A 22,127-nucleotide genomic window follows, 5' to 3' on the forward strand; every position below is an offset into this window, starting at 1 on the left:
CGAGAGAGATGAGAGAGGAGAGAGAGCAAGAGAGATAGAGAGAGTGAGAGAGAGAGAGGAAAGAGAGGAGAAGAGAGAAAGAGAGAAAGAGAGAAAGAGAGAGAAAGAGAGATGAGAGAGAGAGGAGAGAGAGGAGGGAAGAAGGAAGAGAGAGGAGAAGAGAGAGAAGGAGAAAGAGAGAGAGAAGAGAGGACGAGGCTGGAGAGTGAGGGAATGAGAGAAGATGAGAGAGAGAGAGAGAAGAGAGAGAGAGAGAAAGGAGAGAAAGAGAGAGAGAGAAAGAGAAGAGAGGGAGAGAAGAGAAAGGAAAGGAGAGAGAAGAGAGAGAGAGAGAGAGAGAAAGAGAGAGAGAGAAAGACGAGAGAAGAGGAGAGAGAAGAGAGCAGAGAAGAGAGAGAGAGAGAAGAGAGAAAGAGAGAAGAGAGAAAGAGAAGAGAGAGAAGAGGAGAGAGAGAGAAGAGAGAGAGAGGAAAGAGAGAGAGAGAGAAAGAGAAGAGAGAGAGAGAAGAAGAGAGAGAGAGAGGAGAAGAGAGAGAGAGAGAGAGAGAGAGAGAGAGAGAGAGAGAGAGAAAGAGAGAGAGAGAGAGAGAGAGAAAGAGAGAGAGGAGAAGAGAGAGAGAGAGAGAGAGAGAGAGAGAGAGAGAGAGAGAGAGAGAGAGAAGAGAGAGAGAGAGAAAGAAAGAAAGTCAAAAGAGAGGGGACAGGCTGGTTCTTCAAAGATCCCCATGGAATGTATAATAAATGGTCTTGCAATAGTCAGGCAATAGTTGCCCTGGGTGATACTATCAGAATGGCACTCTGCTTCTACACACTATAAATGAGGCCACTTTTTTGTTGGAAGTGTCCTCCAACATTTCCCAGGCCTCCATGCCTTCTGGACTAAAGCAAGCCTACAGCTCTAGTCAATTCCATACTTGAGGCCTGAGTGCTAGAGCAGGAAGGGCAAAAGCTGTGGGGAGGACCTGGGCAGGGGTCCCTCTCTCCTCCCCTGGATTCAGGGCCGCTGACCTTCTAGCTTGCGGTCCATGTTAGATAGCGGTTCCGTCGATCCGCAGCAGATCCAGCTCCTCCCGCAGGGCCGCGTTCCGCACCAGCTGGTTGTCAAAGTGACAAGTGACCTGGGAGTAGAAAGGCGGATGGAAGAGTGGGTCTGAGGCCAGGCCTGCCTGCCTCCTCCAAGCTCAGCCAAGGAGGAGACGCTTATCAGAGGTGGGGCTGGCCTGTTTCCTAAGAAACATCGGTTCTTTGGGTTCCTGAAATCAATGTCCACTCCCCTCTAAGGACCCATCAATCTCCTTTCCTGGGAACCTCCATCCCTCCAGAATCCTGTGTCTGACACACATGTGCACACACTGTCCACCATTTCCAGAACCCAACGACCATGCCCCGTTCTTCCCATAACCCCACAATTCAAGTGAGGGACCAGGAGGCTGACCCTCACCCTGTCCAACTGGTCTTCTAGGATCCTGATCCTTCGCCCGATCTTGACCTTCTGACAGGATGAATCCCGGGGACCTGACATTCTTACTGTGCGTAAAGATCCGTGTCTCCCACTCCTGGATCTAGAAGAAAGAGGATGGTACTCATTTATGGTTGCCTGAATGTGGGAGAGATTGAATGGCTGAGGAAAATGAGTCACAAGCATGGTAGAACATCTGCTGTCCCTGTTGCCCCAGAATAACATCTACCCTTCTGCTGACACTATCCAGCCCTCCATGTGGTTCTGGTGGGCCTTCCAACCACAGTGTATCACCCTATCAGCCACATGACCCAGGTCTGGACACTCACAGGGATTGGCCTAGAGATGGGAATGCGACCCCATGGAGCCAGCCTGACTCCTTCCCTTTTTTGTTGTTTGTAGACAGAGTCTTGCTCTGTCGCCCAGGCTGGAGTGTGCAGTGGCGTGATCTTGGCTCACTGCAACCTCCACCTCCCAGGCTCAAGCAATTCTTGTGCCTCAGCCTCCTAAGTAGCTGGGATTACAGGCTCGTCACACCCACCCAGCTAATTTTGTATTTTAGTAGAGATGGGGTTTCGCCATGTTGGCCAGACTGGTCTGGAACTCCTGACCTCAAGTGATCCACCCGCCTTGGCCTCCCAAAGTGAGGGATTATAGGCAAGAGCCACCAGACCCAGCTCTGACTCGTTTCCTGATAGTCTGGGGGAAGCACATGAGATGGAAGAATGGGATTCCAGGACTTCTGCTGTCACAGCCCCACACAGGGAGGATCCTGGGAGAATGAGGCCAGTGGACAGAAGTGGAGATGAGAGTTGAAGAGCTGGTGAGAATGAACCTGATGACATTAGTATCCCTGGGTCTGCTTATGCCTAAAACCAGCTTCCAATCTGTCCTCATTTCTGTATTCATCTGTACTTATTGGGTGTGCTGTGTGTCTCCAAGCAAACTGGGGGTTCCATGAGGACAGAGAGTCTTATGTTTCTCCGTGTCTGAGACAAAGAAGGTATTCAACATAACATGCGGACTAAATAGACAAATGAATTGCTTAACACTTCAATTTGTGCTCTGTTTTTTTTTTTTTTTTTTTTTTTTTTTTTTTTTTGAGACGGAGTCTTGCTTGTCGCCCAGGCTGGAGCGAGGGGCCGGATCTCAGCTCACTGCAAGCTCCGCCTCCCGGGTTCACGCCATTCTCCTGCCTCAGCCTCCGATAGCTGGGACCACAGGCGCCCGCCACCTCGCCCGGCTAATTTTTGTATTTTTAGTAGAGACGGGGTTTCACCGTGTTAGCCAGGATGGTCTCGATCTCCTGACCTCGTGATCCGCCCGCCTCGGCCTCCCAAGTGCTGGGATTACAGGCTTGAGCCACCGCGCCCGGCCAATTTGTGCTCTGTTATGGGTTTAATCATGTCCTGTAAAAACTCATATGTGGCCGGGTAAGGTGGCTCACACCTGTAATCCCAGCACTTTGGGAGGCAAGGCAAGTGGATCACCTGACGTCAGGAGGAGACCAGTCTGGCCAACATGGTGAAACCTCGTCTCTAAAAATACAAAACTTAACTGGGCGTAATGGCATGTGCCTGTAATCCCAGCTACTCAGGTGGCTGAGGCACAACAATCACTTGAGCCTGGCCTGGGAGGTGGAGACTGCAAAGAGACGAGATCACACCACTGCACTCCAGCTTGGGTGACTGAGCGAGACTCCACCTCAAAAAAAAAGAAAAAGAAATACCCAAAATGTTGACACTGGGGGAAAATGCAGCAAAGTGTAAAAGGGATATCTCTGCATTTTTTCTTTTTTTTTTTTTTTTTTTTTTTTTTGAGACAGAGTCTTGCTCTGCCGCCCAGGCTGGAGTGCAGTGGCCGGCTCTCAGCTCACTGCAAGCTCCGCCTCCCGGGTTCACGCCATTCTCCTGTCTCAGCCTCCCGAGTAGCTGGGACTACAGGCGCCCGCCTCGTTCGCCCGGCTAGTTTTTTGTATTTTTTAGTAGAGACGGGGTTTCATCGTATTAGCCAGGATGGTCTCGATCTCCTGACCTCATGATCCGCCCGTCTCGGCCTCCCAAAGTGCTGGGATTACAGGCTTGAGCCACCGCGCCGGCCGGTTCTCTGCATGTTTTTTCAACTGTACATGAATCCCAACAAAATTCTCTTCCTTTTTTTTCTTTTTTTTTTTTAGAGACAGGGTCTCACTGTCACCCAGGCTGAGTACAGTGGTACTATCATAGCTCACTGCAGCCTCCACCTCCCAGGCCAGACTCAAGCAATCCTTCTGCCTCAATAATTGCTTTATTAAAGAATAGAGACATACGGTAAAACTGCACATATTAGTGTACAATTTGGGCTGGGCACGGTGGCTCACACCTGTAATCCAGCATTTTGGGAGGCCGACGTGGGCAGATCACCCGAGGTCAGGAGTTTGAGACCAGCCTGGCCAACATGGCAAAATCCCATCTCTACTAAAAATACGAAATCAGCCAGGCATGGTGGCGGGCACCTGTAGTCCCAACTACCCAGGAGGCTGAGGCAGAAGAATTGCTTGAACCTGGGAGGTGGAGATTGCAGTGAGCTGAGACTGTGCCACTGCACTCCAGCCTGTGGTAACAGCAAGACTCCATCTCTAAATAAATAAATAAACAAACTGTATAATTGATATGTTTTGATATAGATAGTGAAAATATCCATACCCCCTAAAAGTTTCCTCGTGCTCTTTTATAGTTCCTCACCTCATCTCTTCCTGCAGTCGAGTCTCCCCCCAGCAATCACTCATCTGTTTTCTGTCACTATAGATTGGTTTGCATTTTCCAGAATTTTTTTTTTTTTTTTTTTTTTTTTTTGAGACAGAGTCTCACTCTGTCGCCCAGGCTGCAGTGTAGTGGCGTGATGTCAGCTCACTGCAAGCTCTGCCTCCCGGGTTCACGCATTCTCCTGCCTCAGCCTCCCGAGTAGCTGGGACTACAGGCACCTGCCACCGCGCCTGGCTAATATATATATTTGTATTTTTAGTAGGAGACGGGGTTTCACCGTGTTAGCCAGGACGGTCTCGATCTCCCGACCTGTGATCCGCCCACTCGGCCTCCCAAAGTGCTGGGTTACAGGCATAAGCCACCGTGCCCGGCCTAGAATTTATATTAATGGAATGTATAGTATGGACTCTTTTGGGGACCAAAGGGGTATCTGGTTTCTTTCACTCAGATAGTTATTTTGAGGTCCACCCATGTTGTGTGTATCAATAGCCGGTTTCCTTTATTCATGAGTCACATTCCGTTGCATGTATAGACCACAATGTGCTCGGCCACTCGCCCACCGATGGACATTGGAGTTGTTTCAGTTTTCGATTTTACAAATCAAGTTGGGTTATTACGAATATTCACGTACAATTCGTTTATGGACATGGGCTTTCTTTCCTCTTGGGTAAACATCTAGGAGTGGAATGTCTGAATCATATCATCAAGTATATATTTTTTTTTTGGCAACTGCCAACTGGGCCAGGCGTGGTGGCCCACGTCTATCCCAGAACTTTGGAAGGCCGAGGCGGGTGGATCACTTGAGGTCAGGAGTTCAAGATCATCCTGGCCAACATGGTGAAACCCCCCCAGCTCTCTACTAAAAATATAAAGCCGGGCGCGGTGGCTCACGCCTGTAATCCCAGCACTTTGGGGGCCAAGGTGGGCAGATCGCGAGGTCAGGAGATCGAGACCTTCCTGGCTAACATGGTGATAGAAAAAAAAAAAAAGTAGCGGGCGTGGTGGGCTGCAAGAGGCGAGACCTGCGGCGATGGGGAGAATCCGTGATCATAGACTGCAAGAATAAAGCAGCCAGTGGGAGCCAGATGGGGCGCACCGAGAGCAGAGCTTGCAGTGAGCCAAGACCTTGCCACTGCACTCCAGCCTGGGGACAGAGCGAGACTCAATCTCAAAAAAAATAAATAAATAAAATAAAGATATAAATATAATAAAAATTAGTCAGAGTGGTGGCACACACTGTAATACCAGCTACTCGGAGGGCTGAGACAGGAGAATGGCCTGAACCCGGAGGCAGAGCTTGCAGTGAGCCAAGACCTTGCCACTGCACTCCAGCCTGGGCGACAGAGTGAGACTTAGTCTCTAAACAAAAAAAAATGAAATAAAAAATAAAAATAAAAATATAAAAATTAGCTGGAGTGGTGGCACACACCTGTAATCCCAGCTACTCAGGGCTGAGACAGGAGATGTTTGAACCCAGGAGACAGAGGTGTATTGAGTTGACACTGTGCATTGCACTCCAGCCTGAGTGACAGAGTTAGACTTCATCTAAAAAAAAAAAAAAAAAACCCGCAAACTGTGTACCAAGAGTAGTGTGCCATCCACATTCCCACCAGCAGAGTATGAGAGTTCTACTTCCTCCCCATCCTTACCAACACTTGTATGGTCCGTCTTTTTATGGAGTTTGGGCAAGTTCTTAATATATTCTGGACACGAGTTCTCTATCAGATGCATGCTTTGCAGATATTTTCTCCCAGTCTGAACTTGTTTCCATTCCTTGCCTTTGCCAATTTCTGCAGGTGGGATTCCTGACTTGTGGATGCCTTACCTGTGGCCGCATCACTGTTTTTTGTTTTTGAAAGGGGGTCTGGGCCAGGCACTATGGCTCGCACTTATAATCCCAGCACTTTGGGAGGCCAAGGTGAGTGGGTCACCTAAGGCCACGAATTTGAAACCAGCCTGGCCAACATGGCGAAACCCTGTCTCTACCAAAAATACAAAAATTAGCTGGGCTTGGTGGCACGTGCCTGTAGTCCCAGCTACTCAGGAGGCTGAGGCAGGAGGATCGCTTGACCTGGGAGGCGGAGGTTGCAGTGAGCCAAGATCCTGCCACTGCACTCCAGCCTGGGGGACAGAGAAAGAAGAAAAAAAAAAAAAAAAAGTAAAAGAAAAAGAGGGGGGGCGGTGGCTCAAGCCTATAATCTCGCACTTTGGGAGGCCGAGGCGGGCGGATCACAAGGTCAGGAGATCGAGACCATCCTGACTAACATGGTGAAACCCGTCTCTACTAAAAAAAAAAAAGAGGGAGGTGGGGGCGGGGTTGAGAGATCTAAGGAGGCTGAGGCAGGAGAAAGTGTGTGAACCCGGGAGGCGGAGTTGCAGTGAGCTGAGATCCAGCCACTGCACTCCAGCTGGGGAAGAGCGAGTGTCACTAAAAAAAAAGAAAAAGAAAAGAAGTGGGTCTCTCTCTGTTGCCCAGCTGGAGTGCAGTGGGGCAATCATAACTCATTGAAGCCTCCAACTCCTGGGCTCAAGTAGTCCTGCCCCCTCAGCCTCAAGACATGCACCACTGTGCCCAACTGACAAATTGGTTTTTTAAATGAAGGGTAGACCAGAATTAGCAGATATATCCCACATAAAATATATATATTATAATTTGCTGAAACTTCTGTTTCAGATATATTAATATAGGTGTGTGCGTTTACATCTGTATGCAACTTGGTGTGTATGAACTACACCTCATGAGTCATGGTCATAAAAACTTGACAGATCACTGGCCTAGAAAAATCACATTGTTCGCAAGGTCAAATAGCAAGGTCCTGAAACAGATGGGATTCGCAACCTGTCTAGACTGCGGCATTACCACCATCCTCGTTTGCAGATGAAGAACTAGGCCCAGAGAGGTGAAAACCTGCCTGCCCGTGGTCACAGAGCTCCGACGGCAGGGCCAGGACTCTAATGCAGGTTTTGGGAACTCTACCATACGAATCTTTCCTGCTAACCTCACCAGTCCTGTTTCGAATGCCTGGGACTGTGTAAAGCAGCAAAACTATATTTCCACTGAACACAACTCTACCAGATGGATGCTTTCAATAGCCCTTATTTATTTATTATTTATTTATTTATTTATTTATTTTTTAGAAGTGCTGCTCTGTTGGAGGTGGAGCGCAGTGGACAATCTTGGTTACTGAAAACCTCTGCCCCCCGGGTTTAAGCGATTCTCCTGCCTCAGCCTCCCTAAGCTGGGATTACAGGCATGTGCACCATGCCTGGCTAATTTTTGTATTTTTTGTAGAGACGGGGTTTCACCACATTGCCAGGCTGGTCTCGAACTCCTGACCTCAAGTGATCTGCCTGCCTCAGCCTCCCAAAGTGCTGGGATTACAGGCATGAGCCACTACGCCTGGCCAAAACCCCAATTTCCCATGAGGACGCTAAGGCTCATGGGACGCTAAGGAGGCAAGGTTACAACACTTGCCCGTGAGCAGGATCTGCAGAACCCCATCTCAAACCCACCTGCTTGTCCTGGGCCCTGGTCTGCTCCTGCAGCTCCTTGATCTCTGCCTGCACCTGGGCCGGCCCTTAACAGGCGGTCCATGTTCTCCAGCCGCTCACTGTCCCGAAGCCGCTTGACTGGTTCTGGGCTGCGTGATCTGCACTGGAGATCACCCCGTACCTCCTCCAAGCGCCGGATCTCCTCGCTACCCAGAAGGAGGTAGCAGGCCAGTAAGGGGCAGAACTCAGCATTGCTAAAGGCAGGACGCAATTCTCCTGCGCTCCCCTCTCGACCCAGGAGTCTAGCTTCCAGCCCCTCTGACCCCCTCCTCCCCAGCTCAGGGCCCAGGTGCCCAGCTCACAGTTGCTGTTGATGCGCTGGTGGACTTCCTTGCTGTAGGCCCGCCTCTCCCCTTCCATCACCTTGCATTGTCGCTGCAGCCTACTCAGTCCCAATCCACTGAGAACAGGGCCGGCCAAGGGACTCAATAGGGATCCTGGCTACCAGCTCCTTCCAACCCAGGACCTAGGAATTCTGCTCTCTTTGGGGTTAAACTAAAACTGAACTGAGATCCAGCCCCCAACATCCCTCTAGGAATGCACCTCAGTTCCAGGATCCCCGAGCTCCTCATCCCTCCATACCCAAAACTGAACTCAGGGTTTTTTCCCCTAAAACCCCTCCCATCCCACCAGGGGCACTTCTGGAAGGCCTCTGGGCTTCTGGGGCCTGGGCACACCAAGATAAGGGAGAGGACTAAAGCTAGGGGCCCTCACCTTCTTGATCATGCCCAACCAGTCTCGCTCTGCTCCACAGCCCTGGCTGGCAGCATTACCACACTAACAAACAGTATAGAGGGTTCAAAGCCGGGAAGCAGTATGTCACAGGCTCCCATGATGCCCCAGTACCTGCAGGACAAAGTCTCAGCACCTCAGCCTGGGATCCAAGACCCCAAATGACCTGACCTTACCCACCTCTCCAGTCTTGCCCACACGCTCCCCACCTCCAAAGGCCCAGTAATTTTCTCTTTTTTTTCTTTTTTTTTTTTTCTTTTTGCCCAGTAATTTCAATCGGGGGTGATTCTGCCTTCCAAAAACATTTGCAGTGTCTGGAGAACTTATTTTTTCTAGACAGGGTCTCACTCTGTCCCCCAGGCTGGAGAGCAGTGACACAGTCTCAGCTCACTGCAGCCTCCACCTCGCAGGCTCAAGTGATCCTCCCACCTCAGCCTCCCGGGTAGCTGGGATTACGGGTGTACACCATCAGACCTGGCTAATTTTATTTATTTATTTATTTGTAGAGATGAGGTCTCACTGTATTGCTCAGGTTGGTCTTGAACTCCTGGGCTCAAGTGATCCTCCTTCTTCAGCTTCCCAAAGTGCTGGGATTACAGGCATGAGCCAGCACACCCAGCCTAGAGACATTTGTCATTGCCATGACTTGTGGGGAAGGGAGGGGGCTACTGGTATCCAGTGAGTAGAGGCCATGGACACTGCTTGGCATCCTACAACACACAGGACTGCCGCCACAACAAAGAATTATCCCACCCAAGATTCAACAGTACTGAGGATGAGAAAGTCTACTCTAGCCACATTCTATCATCTCTGCAGAAACACCCTTCCTTCCTTCTCCCCTTGGCAATTCCTACGGGGAGTCTGGGCCCCACTCAAACTCTGCTGCCTGAAGTCTCCAGCCTGCCCCACTGCCCAGGCTTGGCCCACCCACGGTGGTGCCCGCCCCACCTCCCTTAGGACGACGAGAGAGAGAGAGAGAAAGAGAGAAAGAGAGAGAGAGAAAGAGAGAGAGAGAGAAAGAGAGAGAGAGAGAGAGAAAGAGAGAGAGAGAGAGAGAGAAAGAGAGAAAGAGAGAGAGAAAGAAAGAAAGTCAAAAGAGAGGGGACAGGGCTGGTTCTTCAAAGATCCCCATGGAATGTATAATAAATGGTCTTGCAATAGTCAGGCAATAGATTGCCCTGGGTGATACTATTCAGAATGGCACTCTGCTTTCTACAACTATAAATGAGGCCACTTTTTTGTTGGAAGTGTCCTCCAACATTTCCCAGGCCTCCATGCCTTCTGGACTAAAGCAAGCCTACAGCTCTAGTCAATTCCATACTTGAGGCCTGAGTGCTAGAGCAGGAAGGGCAAACAGCTGTGGGGAGGACCTGGGCAGGGGTCCCTCTCTCCTCCCCTGGATTTCAGGGCCGCTGACCTTCTTCAGCTTGCGGTCCATGTTCAGATAGCGGTTCCTGTCGATCCGCAGCAGATCCAGCTCCTCCCGCAGGGCCGCGTTCCGCACCAGCTGGTTGTCAAAGTGACAAGTGACCTGGGAGTAGAAAGGCGGATGGAAGAGTGGGTCTGAGGCCAGGCCTGCCTGCCTCCTCCAAGCTCAGCCAAGGAGGAGACGCTTATCAGAGGTGGGGCTGGCCTGTTTCCTAAGAAACATCGGTTCTTTGGGTTCCTGAAATCAATGTCCACTCCCCTCTAAGGACCCATCAATCTCCTTTCCTTGGGAACCTCCATCCCTCCAGAATCCTGTGTCCTGACACACATGTGCACACACTGTCCACCATTTCCAGAACCCAACGACCATGCCCCGTTCTTCCCATAACCCCACAATTCAAGTGGAGGGACCAGGAGGCTGACCCTCACCCTGTCCAACTGGTCTTCTAGGATCCTGATCCTTCGCCCGATCTTGACCTTCTGATCCAGGATGAATCCCGGGGACCTGACATTCTTACTGTGCGTAAAGATCCGTGTCTCCCACTCCTGGATCTAGAAGAAAGAGGATGGTACTCATTTATGGTTGCCTGAATGTGGGAGAGATTGAATGGCTGAGGGAAAATGAGTCACTAAGCATGGTAGACATCTGCTGTCCCTGTTGCCCCAGAATAACATCTACCCTTCTGCTGACACTATCCAGCCCTCCATGTGGTTCTGGTGGGCCTTCCAACCACAGTGTATCACCCTATCAGCCACATGACCCAGGTCTGGACACTCACAGGGATTGGCCTAGAGATGGGAATGCGACCCCATGGAGCCAGCCTGACTCCTTCCCTTTTTTTGTTGTTGTTGAGACAGAGTCTTGCTCTGTCGCCCAGGCTGGAGTGTGCAGTGGCGTGATCTTGGCTCACTGCAACCTCCACCTCCCAGGCTCAAGCAATTCTTGTGCCTCAGCCTCCTAAGTAGCTGGGATTACAGGCTCGTACACCACACCCAGCTAATTTTTGTATTTTTAGTAGAGATGGGGTTTCGCCATGTTGGCCAGACTGGTCTGGAACTCCTGACCTCAAGTGATCCACCCGCCTTGGCCTCCCAAAGTGATGGGATTATAGGCAAGAGCCACCAGACCCAGCTCTGACTCGTTTCCTGATAGTCTGGGGGAAGCACATGAGATGGAAGAATGGGATTCCAGGACTTCTGCTGTCACAGCCCCACCACAGGGAGGATCCTGGGAGAATGAGGCCAGTGGACAGAAGTGGAGATGAGAGTTGAAGAGCTGGTGAGAATGAACCTGATGACATTAGTATCCCTGGGTCTGCTTATGCCTAAAACCAGCTTCCAATCTGTCCTCATTTCTGTATTCATCTGTACTTATTGGGGTGTGCTGTGTGTCTCCAAGCAAACTGGGGGTTCCATGAGGACAGAGAGTCTTATGTTTTCTCCGTGTCTGAGACAAAGAAGGTATTCAACATAACATGCGGACTAAATAGACAAATGAATTGCTTAACACTTCAATTTGTGCTCTGTTTTTTTTTTTTTTTTTTTTTTTTTTTTTTTTTTTGAGACGGAGTCTTGCTCTGTCGCCCAGGCTGGAGCGCAGTGGCCGGATCTCAGCTCACTGCAAGCTCCGCCTCCCGGGTTCACGCCATTCTCCTGCCTCAGCCTCCCGAGTAGCTGGGACCACAGGCGCCCGCCACCTCGCCCGGCTAATTTTTTGTATTTTTAGTAGAGACGGGGTTTCACCGTGTTAGCCAGGATGGTCTCGATCTCCTGACCTCGTGATCCGCCCGCCTCGGCCTCCCAAAGTGCTGGGATTACAGGCTTGAGCCACCGCGCCCGGCCAATTTGTGCTCTGTTATGGGTTTAATCATGTCCTGTAAAAACTCATATGTTGGCCGGGTAAGGTGGCTCACACCTGTAATCCCAGCACTTTGGGAGGCCAAGGCAAGTGGATCACCTGACGTCAGGAGTTCGAGACCAGTCTGGCCAACATGGTGAAACCTCGTCTCTACTAAAAATACAAAACTTAACTGGGCGTAATGGCATGTGCCTGTAATCCCAGCTACTCAGGTGGCTGAGGCACAACAATCACTTGAGCCTGGCCTGGGAGGTGGAGACTGCAAAGAGACGAGATCACACCACTGCACTCCAGCTTGGGTGACTGAGCGAGACTCCACCTCAAAAAATAAAAGAAAAAGAAATACCCAAAATGTTGACACTGGGGGAAAATGCAGCAAAGTGTAAAAGGGATATCTCTGCATTTTTTCTTTTTTTTTTTTTTTTTTTTTTTTTTTTTGAGACAGAGTCTTGCTCTGCCGCCCAGGCTGGAGTGCAGTGGCCGGCTCTCAGCTCACTGCAAGCTCCGCCTCCCGGGTTCACGCCATTCTCCTGTCTCAGCCTCCCGAGTAGCTGGGACTACAGGCGCCCGCCTCGTCGCCCGGCTAGTTTTTTGTATTTTTTAGTAGAGACGGGGTTTCATCGTATTAGCCAGGATGGTCTCGATCTCCTGACCTCATGATCCGCCCGTCTCGGCCTCCCAAAGTGCTGGGATTACAGGCTTGAGCCACCGCGCCCGGCCGGTTCTCTGCATTTTTTCAACTGTACATGAATCCCAACAAAATTCTCTTCCTTTTTTTTCTTTTTTTTTTTTTTAGAGACAGGGTCTCACTGTCACCCAGGCTGAGTACAGTGGTACTATCATAGCTCACTGCAGCCTCCACCTCCCAGGCCAGACTCAAGCAATCCTTCTGCCTCAATAATTGCTTTATTAAAGAATAGATGACATACGGTAAAACTGCACATATTTAGTGTACAATTTGGGCTGGGCACGGTGGCTCACACCTGTAATTCCAGCATTTTGGGAGGCCGACGTGGGCAGATCACCCGAGGTCAGGAGTTTGAGACCAGCCTGGCCAACATGGCAAAATCCCATCTCTACTAAAAATACGAAATCAGCCAGGCATGGTGGCGGGCACCTGTAGTCCCAACTACCCAGGAGGCTGAGGCAGAAGAATTGCTTGAACCTGGGAGGTGGAGATTGCAGTGAGCTGAGACTGTGCCACTGCACTCCAGCCTGGGTAACAGAGCAAGACTCCATCTCTAAATAAATAAATAAACAAACTGTATAATTTGATATGTTTTGATATAGAATAGTGAAAATATCCATCACCCCTAAAAGTTTCCTCGTGCTCTTTTATAGTTCCTCACCTCATTCTCTTCCTGCAGTCGAGTCTCCCCCCAGCAATCACTCATCTGTTTTCTGTCACTATAGATTGGTTTGCATTTTCCAGAATTTTTTTTTTTTTTTTTTTTTTTTTTTTTGAGACAGAGTCTCACTCTGTCGCCCAGGCTGCAGTGTAGTGGCGTGATGTCAGCTCACTGCAAGCTCTGCCTCCCGGGTTCACGCCATTCTCCTGCCTCAGCCTCCCGAGTAGCTGGGACTACAGGCACCTGCCACCGCGCCTGGCTAATATATATATTTGTATTTTTAGTAGAGACGGGGTTTCACCGTGTTAGCCAGGACGGTCTCGATCTCCCGACCTCGTGATCCGCCCACCTCGGCCTCCCAAAGTGCTGGGATTACAGGCATAAGCCACCGTGCCCGGCCTAGAATTTTATATTAATGGAATTGTATAGTATGGACTCTTTTGGGGACCAAAGGGGTATCTGGTTTCTTTCACTCAGAATAGTTATTTTGAGGTCCACCCATGTTGTGTGTATCAATAGCCGGTTCCTTTTATTCATGAGTCACATTCCGTTGCATGTATAGACCACAATGTGCTCGGCCACTCGCCCACCGATGGACATTGGAGTTGTTTCAGTTTTCGATTTTACAAATCAAGTTGGGTTATTACGAATATTCACGTACAATTCGTTATATGGACATGGGCTTTCTTTCCTCTTGGGTAAACATCTAGGAGTGGAATGTCTGAATCATATCATCAAGTATATATTTTGTTTTTTGGCAACTGCCAAACTGGGCCAGGCGTGGTGGCCCACGTCTGTAATCCCAGAACTTTGGAAGGCCGAGGCGGGTGGATCACTTGAGGTCAGGAGTTCAAGATCATCCTGGCCAACATGGTGAAACCCCCCCAGCTCTCTACTAAAAATATAAAGCCGGGCGCGGTGGCTCACGCCTGTAATCCCAGCACTTTGGGAGGCCAAGGTGGGCAGATCGCGAGGTCAGGAGATCGAGACCTTCCTGGCTAACATGGTGAAACCCCGTCTCTACTAAAAATACAAAAAAAAAATAGCCGGGCGTTGTGGCGGGCCCCTGTAGTCCCAGCTACTCGGGAGGCTGAGGCAGGAGAATGGCCTGAACCCGGGAGGCAGAGCTTGCAGTGAGCCAAGACCTTGCCACTGCACTCCAGCCTGGGCGACAGAGCGAGACTCAATCTCAAAAAAAAATAAATAAATAAAATAAAGATATAAATATAAATATAAAAATTAGCTCAGAGTGGTGGCACACACCTGTAATACCAGCTACTCGGGAGGCTGAGACAGGAGAATGGCCTGAACCCGAGAGGCAGAGCTTGCAGTGAGCCAAGACCTTGCCACTGCACTCCAGCCTGGGCGACAGAGTGAGACTTAGTCTCTAAACAAAAAAAAATGAAATGAAAAAATAAAAATAAAAATATAAAAATTAGCTGGGAGTGGTGGCACACACCTGTAATCCCAGCTACTCAGGAGGCTGAGACAGGAGAATGTTTGAACCCAGGAGACAGAGGTTGTATTGAGTTGACACTGTGCCATTGCACTCCAGCCTGAGTGACAGAGTTAGACTTCATCTAAAAAAAAAAAAAAAACCCTGCCAAACTGTGTACCAAGAGTAGTGTGCCATTCCACATTCCCACCAGCAGAGTATGAGAGTTCTACTTCCTCCCCATCCTTACCAACACTTGGTATGGTCCGTCTTTTTAATGGAGTTTGGGCAAGTTCTTAATATATTCTGGACACGAGTTCTCTATCAGATGCATGCTTTGCAGATATTTTCTCCCAGTCTGGAACTTGTCTTTCCATTCCTTGCCTTTGCCAATTTCTGCAGGTGGGATTCCTTGACTTGTGGATGCCTTACCTGTGGCCGCATCACTGTTTTTTGTTTTTGAAAGGGGGTCTGGGCCAGGCACTATGGCTCGCACTTATAATCCCAGCACTTTGGGAGGCCAAGGTGAGTGGGTCACCTAAGGCCACGAATTTGAAACCAGCCTGGCCAACATGGCGAAACCCTGTCTCTACCAAAAATACAAAAATTAGCTGGGCTTGGTGGCACGTGCCTGTAGTCCCAGCTACTCAGGAGGCTGAGGCAGGAGGATCGCTTGACCTGGGAGGCGGAGGTTGCAGTGAGCCAAGATCCTGCCACTGCACTCCAGCCTGGGTGACAGAGAAAGACTTTGTCTCAAAATAAAATAAAATAAAAGTAAAAGAAAAAGAGGCCGGGCGCGGTGGCTCAAGCCTATAATCTCAGCACTTTGGGAGGCCGAGGCGGGCGGATCACAAGGTCAGGAGATCGAGACCATCCTGACTAACATGGTGAAACCCCGTCTCTACTAAAAAATACAAAAAACTAGCCAGGCGAGGTGGCGGGCGCCTGTAGTCCCAGCTACTCAGGAGGCTGAGGCAGGAGAATAGTGTGAACCCGGGAGGCGGAGCTTGCAGTGAGCTGAGATCCAGCCACTGCACTCCAGCTTGGGGAACAGAGCGAGACTCCGTCTCAAAAAAAAAGAAAAAGAAAAAGAAAGTGGGTCTCTCTCTGTTGCCCAGGCTGGAGTGCAGTGGGGCAATCATAACTCATTGAAGCCTCCAACTCCTGGGCTCAAGTAGTCCTGCCCCCTCAGCCTCAAGACATGCACCACTGTGCCCAACTGACAAATTGGTTTTTTAAATGAAGGGTAGACCAGAATTTAGCAGAATATATCCCACATAAAATATATATATATATATAATTTGCTGAAACTTCTGTTTCAGATATATTAATATAGGTGTGTGCGTTTACATCTGTATGCAACTTGGTGTGTATGAACTACACCTCATGAGTCATGGTCATAAAAACTTGACAGATCACTGGCCTAGAAAAATCACATTGTTCGCAAGGTCAAATAGCAAGGTCCTGAAACAGATGGGATTCGCAACCTGTCTAGACTGCGGCATTACCACCATCCTCGTTTGCAGATGAAGAAACTAGGCCCCAGAGAGGTGAAAACCTGCCTGCCCGTGGTCACAGAGCTCCGACGGCAGGGCCAGGACTCTAATGCAGGTTTTGGGAACTCTACCATACGAATCTTTCCTGCTTAACCTCACCAGTCCTGTTTTCGAATGCCTGGGACTGTGCTAAAGCAGCAAACATCTATATTTCCACTGAACACAACTCTACCAGATGGATGCTTTCAATAGCCCTTATTTATTTATTTATTTATTTATTTATTTATTTATTTTTTAGACAGTCTTGCTCTGTTGCCCAGGCTGGAGCGCAGTGGCACAATCTTGGTTCACTGAAACCTCTGCCCCCCGGGTTTAAGCGATTCTCCTGCCTCAGCCTCCCTAGTAGCTGGGATTACAGGCATGTGCCACCATGCCTGGCTAATTTTTGTATTTTTTGTAGAGACGGGGTTTCACCACATTTGCCAGGCTGGTCTCGAACTCCTGACCTCAAGTGATCTGCCTGCCTCAGCCTCCCAAAGTGCTGGGATTACAGGCATGAGCCACTACGCCTGGCCCAATAACCCCAATTTCCCATGAGGACGCTAAGGCTCATGGGACGCTAAGGAAGGCAAGGTTACAACACTTGCCCGTGAGCAGGATCTGCAGAACCCCATCTCAAACCCACCTGCTTGTCCTGGGCCCTGGTCTGCTCCTGCAGCTCCTTGATCTCTGCCTGCACCTGGGCCCGGCCCTTCAACAGGCGGTCCATGTTCTCCAGCCGCTCACTGTCCCGAAGCCGCTTGACCTGGTTCTGGGCTGCGCTGATCTGCACCTGGAGATCACCCCGTACCTCCTCCAAGCGCCGGATCTCCTCGCTACCCAGACAGGGAGGTAGCAGGCCAGTAAGGGGGCAGAACTCAGCATTGCTAAAGGCAGGACGCACTTCTCCTGCGCTCCCCTCTCAGACCCAGGAGTCTAGCTTCCAGCCCCTCTGACCCCCTCCTCCCCAGCTCAGGGCCCAGGTGCCCAGCTCACAGTTGCTTGTTGATGCGCTGGTGGACTTCCTTGCTGTAGGCCCGCCTCTCCCCTTCCATCACCTTGCATTGTCGCTGCAGCCTACTCAGCTCCCAATCCACTGAGAACAGGGCCGGCCAAGGGACTCAATAGGGATCCTGGCTACCAGCTCCTTCCAACCCAGGACCTAGGAATTCTGCTCTCTTTGGGGTCTCACAAACTGCAACTGAACTGCAGATCCAGCCCCCAACATCCCTCTAGGAATGCACCTCAGTTCCAGGATCCCTCGAGCTTCCTCATCCCTCCATACCCAAAACTGAACTCAGGGTTTTTTCCCCTAAAACCCACTCCCATCCCACCAGGGGCACTTCTGGAAGGCCTCTGGGTCTTCTGGGGCCTGGGCACACCACCCAGAACTGGGAAGGCTCTTGCTCCCTCCCTCCTTTTCTCCCCACCATCAGCAGCCCTCAGCCCCATCCTCTTGCCTCCTCCCTCTCTCAACCCATCCCTGGGCTCGGCCTCATCCTCTCCTACCTGGACCATCACCTCAACCTTTCTCTCAATTTCCAGCCTTCCTGCACAGTCCCAGAGGGTCTCTCTACACCCACAGCCGGCCCTACCCCACCCACAGCAGACCCTACCTGTCACAGGCCTCCCATGATGCCCCAGTACCTGCAGGACAAAGTCTCAGCACCTCAGCCTGGGATCCAAGACCCCAAATGACCTGACCTTACCCACCTCTCCAGTCTTGCCCACACGCTCCCCACCTCCAAAGGCCCAGTAATTTTCTCTTTTTTTTCTTTTTTTTTTTTTCTTTTTGCCCAGTAATTTTCAATCGGGGGTGATTCTGCCTTCCAAAAACATTTGCAGTGTCTGGAGACTTATTTTTTCTAGACAGGGTCTCACTCTGTCCCCCAGGCTGGAGAGCAGTGACACAGTCTCAGCTCACTGCAGCCTCCACCTCGCAGGCTCAAGTGATCCTCCCACCTCAGCCTCCCGGGTAGCTGGGATTACGGGTGTACACCATCAGACCTGGCTAATTTTATTTATTTATTTATTTGTAGAGATGAGGTCTCACTGTATTGCTCAGGTTGGTCTTGAACTCCTGGGCTCAAGTGATCCTCCTTCTTCAGCTTCCCAAAGTGCTGGGATTACAGGCATGAGCCAGCACACCCAGCCTAGAGACATTTGTCATTGCCATGACTTGTGGGGAAGGGAGGGGGCTACTGGTATCCAGTGAGTAGAGGCCATGGACACTGCTTGGCATCCTACAACACACAGGACTGCCGCCACAACAAAGAATTATCCCACCCAAGATTCAACAGTACTGAGGATGAGAAAGTCTACTCTAGCCACATTCTATCATCTCTGCAGAAACACCCTTCCTTCCTTCTCCCCTTGGCAATTCCTACGGGGAGTTCTGGGCCCCACTCAAACTTCTGCTGCCTGAAGTCTCCAGCCTGCCCCACTGCCCAGGCTTGGCCCACCCACGGTGGTGCCCGCCCCACCTCCCTTAGGACGCATGTCTCTTCCCACCAGAGGGCGCTCCTGGACAGACAGACTCTCTCCCTCCCTACACGACGTGGAACTGGGGAAAGCTGGGGGCTGGAAAAGAATGGGTGAATGATATAAACAATGAATGAATTACCCATTCCCTCCAGAAAGGCCTCGCTTCCCTCCTCGGAGCGGGCGCTCCCTGCCAAGCGTCCCAAAGGCATCCTGGCCAAAGAAGGTGGGGCTCCTGTAGGATGGACATATAAGACCCTTCAGACAGCAGGCGAGCCAGAGTCCAGAGGAGGGTGGGCAATGAACTGAGAGCGACTGGGAATTGAAAGGGGGTGACCCTAGAACCACGCTGGCCTCATTCCTCCAAGAGGGGTTGGAGGGGGACCTCTTTCAGGCCTCTCCCACACCTCTCCCGCCCTCCCACTTCTCACACTCTGGGTCTTGCGTCTCGGCTCTGATTCTGGCGCGGGTTTGGCAGGCGACAGGTCTCCTGGGCTCTCAGGATATCCGAGGCCAGGCTGTTTGGTCGCAGGGGAGAGGGAAACCCCGGCCTGCTGTAGGGGGGTTGGGCAGGGTCTGGGGAGTCCTGGGCCCCACCTGCCGACCGGGCCTGACCTGTTCTTGGTGCTCCAAGCTCAGTGTTGTGGTCTGGTTACTGGGGAGATAAGGGACCAATGAGGACTGAGGACAGTGGCCAGGGAGGGACCGAAGCCGCGGGAGAAACTATGGGAAGGACGGAGAAGGATGCGAGGCGTAGACCTGCAGGGTTCCCACGGACTTAGAACTGATGGGCGAGGCCAGGCGCGGTGGCTCACGTCTGTAATCCCAGCACTTTGGGAGGCCGAGGCGGGTGCATCACTTGAGGTCAGGAGTTCGAGACCAGACTGGCCAACATGGTGAAACCCGTCTCTACTAAAAGTACAAAAAATTAGCCGGACGTGGCGGGTCGTGCCTGTAGTCCCAGCTAGCTACTCGGGAGACTGAGGCAGGAGAATCGCTTGAACCCGGGAGGCGGAGGTTGCAGTGAGCCGAGATCGCGCCACTGCACTCCAGCCTGGGCGACAGAGCGAGACTCCGTCTCAAAAAACAAACAAACAAACAAAATTGATGGGCGGGGAGGTCTTGCGAGGGGCGGAGCCGGGAGGGCCCATGGACCGGGGCTGCGGAGCCCTGCGCGGTGCAGGGCTGTGAGGCCTGAGAGGGGCGTGCCGTAGGGAGCTGTGATGGGCGGGACTGAGACCTGTGAAGAGAATGGGAGGAACTTCGAGGGGCGGGGCTTCAGAGCCTGCGAGGGGAAGGGCACGGCCACCTGTACAGGACGGGCTTCGAAGACGGCGAGGGAAGGGGCACGAACACTGTACAGGGCTGGGCTTCGGGGCTGGCGAGGGGAGGGGCACGAACACCTGTACAGGGCGGGGCTTCGGAGTCGGCGAGGGGAGGGGCACGGGCACTTGTAAAGCGCGGGGCTTCTGAGCCGACTAGGCGAGGGGCACGGGCACCCGTAAAGGGCGGGATCTCGGGGCTGGCGAGGGGAGGGGCTTCCCCGTAAGGGGCTGGCTGCGAGGGTCAAGTTTGGAAGGCCTAACGAGGGGCGTGGTGGGAGGGAGGTGAAGGGCGGGCTAATCGGGAGGCGCTCAGGCCTGGAAGGCCTGCGGGAGGTCGGAACGGTCCTGGGGAGCTCGAGGCTGAGGTCTCGGTAGTACTGCGGCCTGGAAGCGGCGGGAGCTGAAAGAGCCTGCGGGGACCTGTATGGAAGCCCTCCAGGCCAGGCCGAGGTCCTACAAGAGGGAGCCGAAGAGGTGCGTGTCTTAAGCTGGCTATGACCACGTTAAATTAAGGATTCACAGGAAGGAAGGCGGTGCCGAAGCCGCCAGTTGCTGGGAGAAGGAGCGCTCACCACAGCCTCAGCGGTTCACTACGCAAGCGCGACCAACGGCTTCCCGGGAAGCCGCCAAAAACCCTTGGCAGCCTACCACGTCCGCGTGCTGGAAGGCGGAAGCGGGTGGGGCCTCGGGCACTCCGTACCGCCCCCGCTCTCCGGCCACGCCCCCTTCTGGTTACACCCACTCGCTCTGTAAGGCACGCCCCCTCCGCGGCGGCTGCTGCCCACGTGGGCCTCCCCGGGCGGGCGGGCAGTGGGCGCCTCTCCCTGCAGGCTGGGTGTGCCCGACGCCTGCGGTTTCCTGTGGGAGGAAGCGGCCTGCATACGCTCAGCTCAGCTCAAAATCTCGGAGGCCCAGGATGGGGAGATCCCGCCGCCACCTTCAGATCCCCTGATTCTTGCCCTTCTACATAGCCGTAGTATGGGGACCCCCCTAATATCCCCATGGTACCCAAGCCTGGCGCCAATTCCACTCAGAGAACTTGATTCTGAGCCCTAGACTCGTATTTTTCAGCTCCCCGGCTCAAGTTTCCATCTTCCTAGCCCCTAGCTCCCCCTAGTCCTCTCAAGAAGATGGAGCCCTCTTTTCCTGCACCCCAAAAGGAATACATGTCTCCCCAGCCCCTAATTTTTCCTTCAGTGACCCAGACTTTGCAACTTCCTTAGGGATCTGAGTGCAGACCCCAGTTTCTGTCCCTCTCGGGCACTTAAGTTTGAAACTATTTATTCTCCCCCAGGGACCCTCATTTTTGATTCCCAACTTTAGCCTTGAGACCCAGTGGACCCAAGAATTTGCCCCTTCCCCAACTCCTAGAGACCCTGAATCAGGGTCCCCCAGTACTGACTCCACTCAGAGCCCCAATGCCTGATATGACTAGCACTACCCTAAGAACTGCCCTATAATGTATCTACTATTATCTATTTTTCGGATGAAGAAACTGAGGTATAGAGAAGTTATTAGTAACTTGCCAAAAATTACACAGCCAATTAGTAAAACAGCTTGGATTTTGAGTCCAACCAGTGTGGCTCTACACAGTCTGTACTATACTGGTATCCCAGCTTCCAGGTCTCGGGGTACCCAGCCAGGCACTGAACTGTCCATCCCTCAAATCACCAACAGCTATCTCAAACCCAGCTCTGGCCCATCAGATACCCAGACATCCCATCATCCAGTTCCTTTCCCTGAATCCAGGATTTGAATTCCCCTGCTCTCAATTTATCAGAGTCTTGGACACCTGGTCCCCTCCCAAGAGACTCGTGTACATAGTAATCATCACCCCCGATCCTAATTTAATAGCCCTAAAATGAGTAATAATAATTAACATTAAACCTTTGGGGCTGGGCACGGTGGCTCACATTTGTAATCCCATCACGTTGGGAGGCCAAGTCGGGCAGATCATGAGGTCAGGAGTTCGAGGCCAGCCTGGCCAACATGGAGAAACCCCGTCTCTACTAAAAATACAAAAATTGGCCAGGCATGGTGGCAGGCACCTGCAATCCCAGCTACTCAGGAGGCTGAGGCAGGAGAATTGCTTGAACCCGGGAGGTGGAGGTTCCAGTGAGCTGAGATCATGCCACTGTACTCCAGCATAGATGACAGAGCGAGACTTCATTTCAAAAAAAAAAAAAAAAAATCTTTGGTACTACACTCTGTTAAAACCTAATGGCTTCC

General features: G+C 51.6%; 1 protein-coding gene across 1 annotated transcript in view; it reads right to left on the reverse strand.

Moving 5' to 3' along the window:
- Positions 1 to 18,809, reverse strand: part of CCDC114 (coiled-coil domain containing 114) — a 29,268-nt gene extending 10,459 nt beyond the window's left edge. Inside the window, exons 1-5 of the mRNA XM_010368666.2 lie at positions 18,716 to 18,809; positions 17,089 to 17,188; positions 16,739 to 16,928; positions 10,345 to 10,467; positions 9,905 to 10,018 (exon numbers count right to left, since the gene is read on the reverse strand). Coding sequence (XP_010366968.2) covers positions 9,905 to 10,018; positions 10,345 to 10,467; positions 16,739 to 16,928; positions 17,089 to 17,188; positions 18,716 to 18,785 — 597 coding nt within the window. The 5' untranslated portion in view covers positions 18,786 to 18,809. The remainder of the gene's footprint in view (positions 1 to 9,904; positions 10,019 to 10,344; positions 10,468 to 16,738; positions 16,929 to 17,088; positions 17,189 to 18,715) is intronic.
- Between the last annotated feature and the right edge of the window lie 3,318 nt (positions 18,810 to 22,127).

Source organism: Rhinopithecus roxellana, chromosome 12, assembly GCF_007565055.1.
Source record: "Rhinopithecus roxellana isolate Shanxi Qingling chromosome 12, ASM756505v1, whole genome shotgun sequence".
Classification (NCBI taxonomy): domain Eukaryota; kingdom Metazoa; phylum Chordata; class Mammalia; order Primates; family Cercopithecidae; genus Rhinopithecus; species Rhinopithecus roxellana.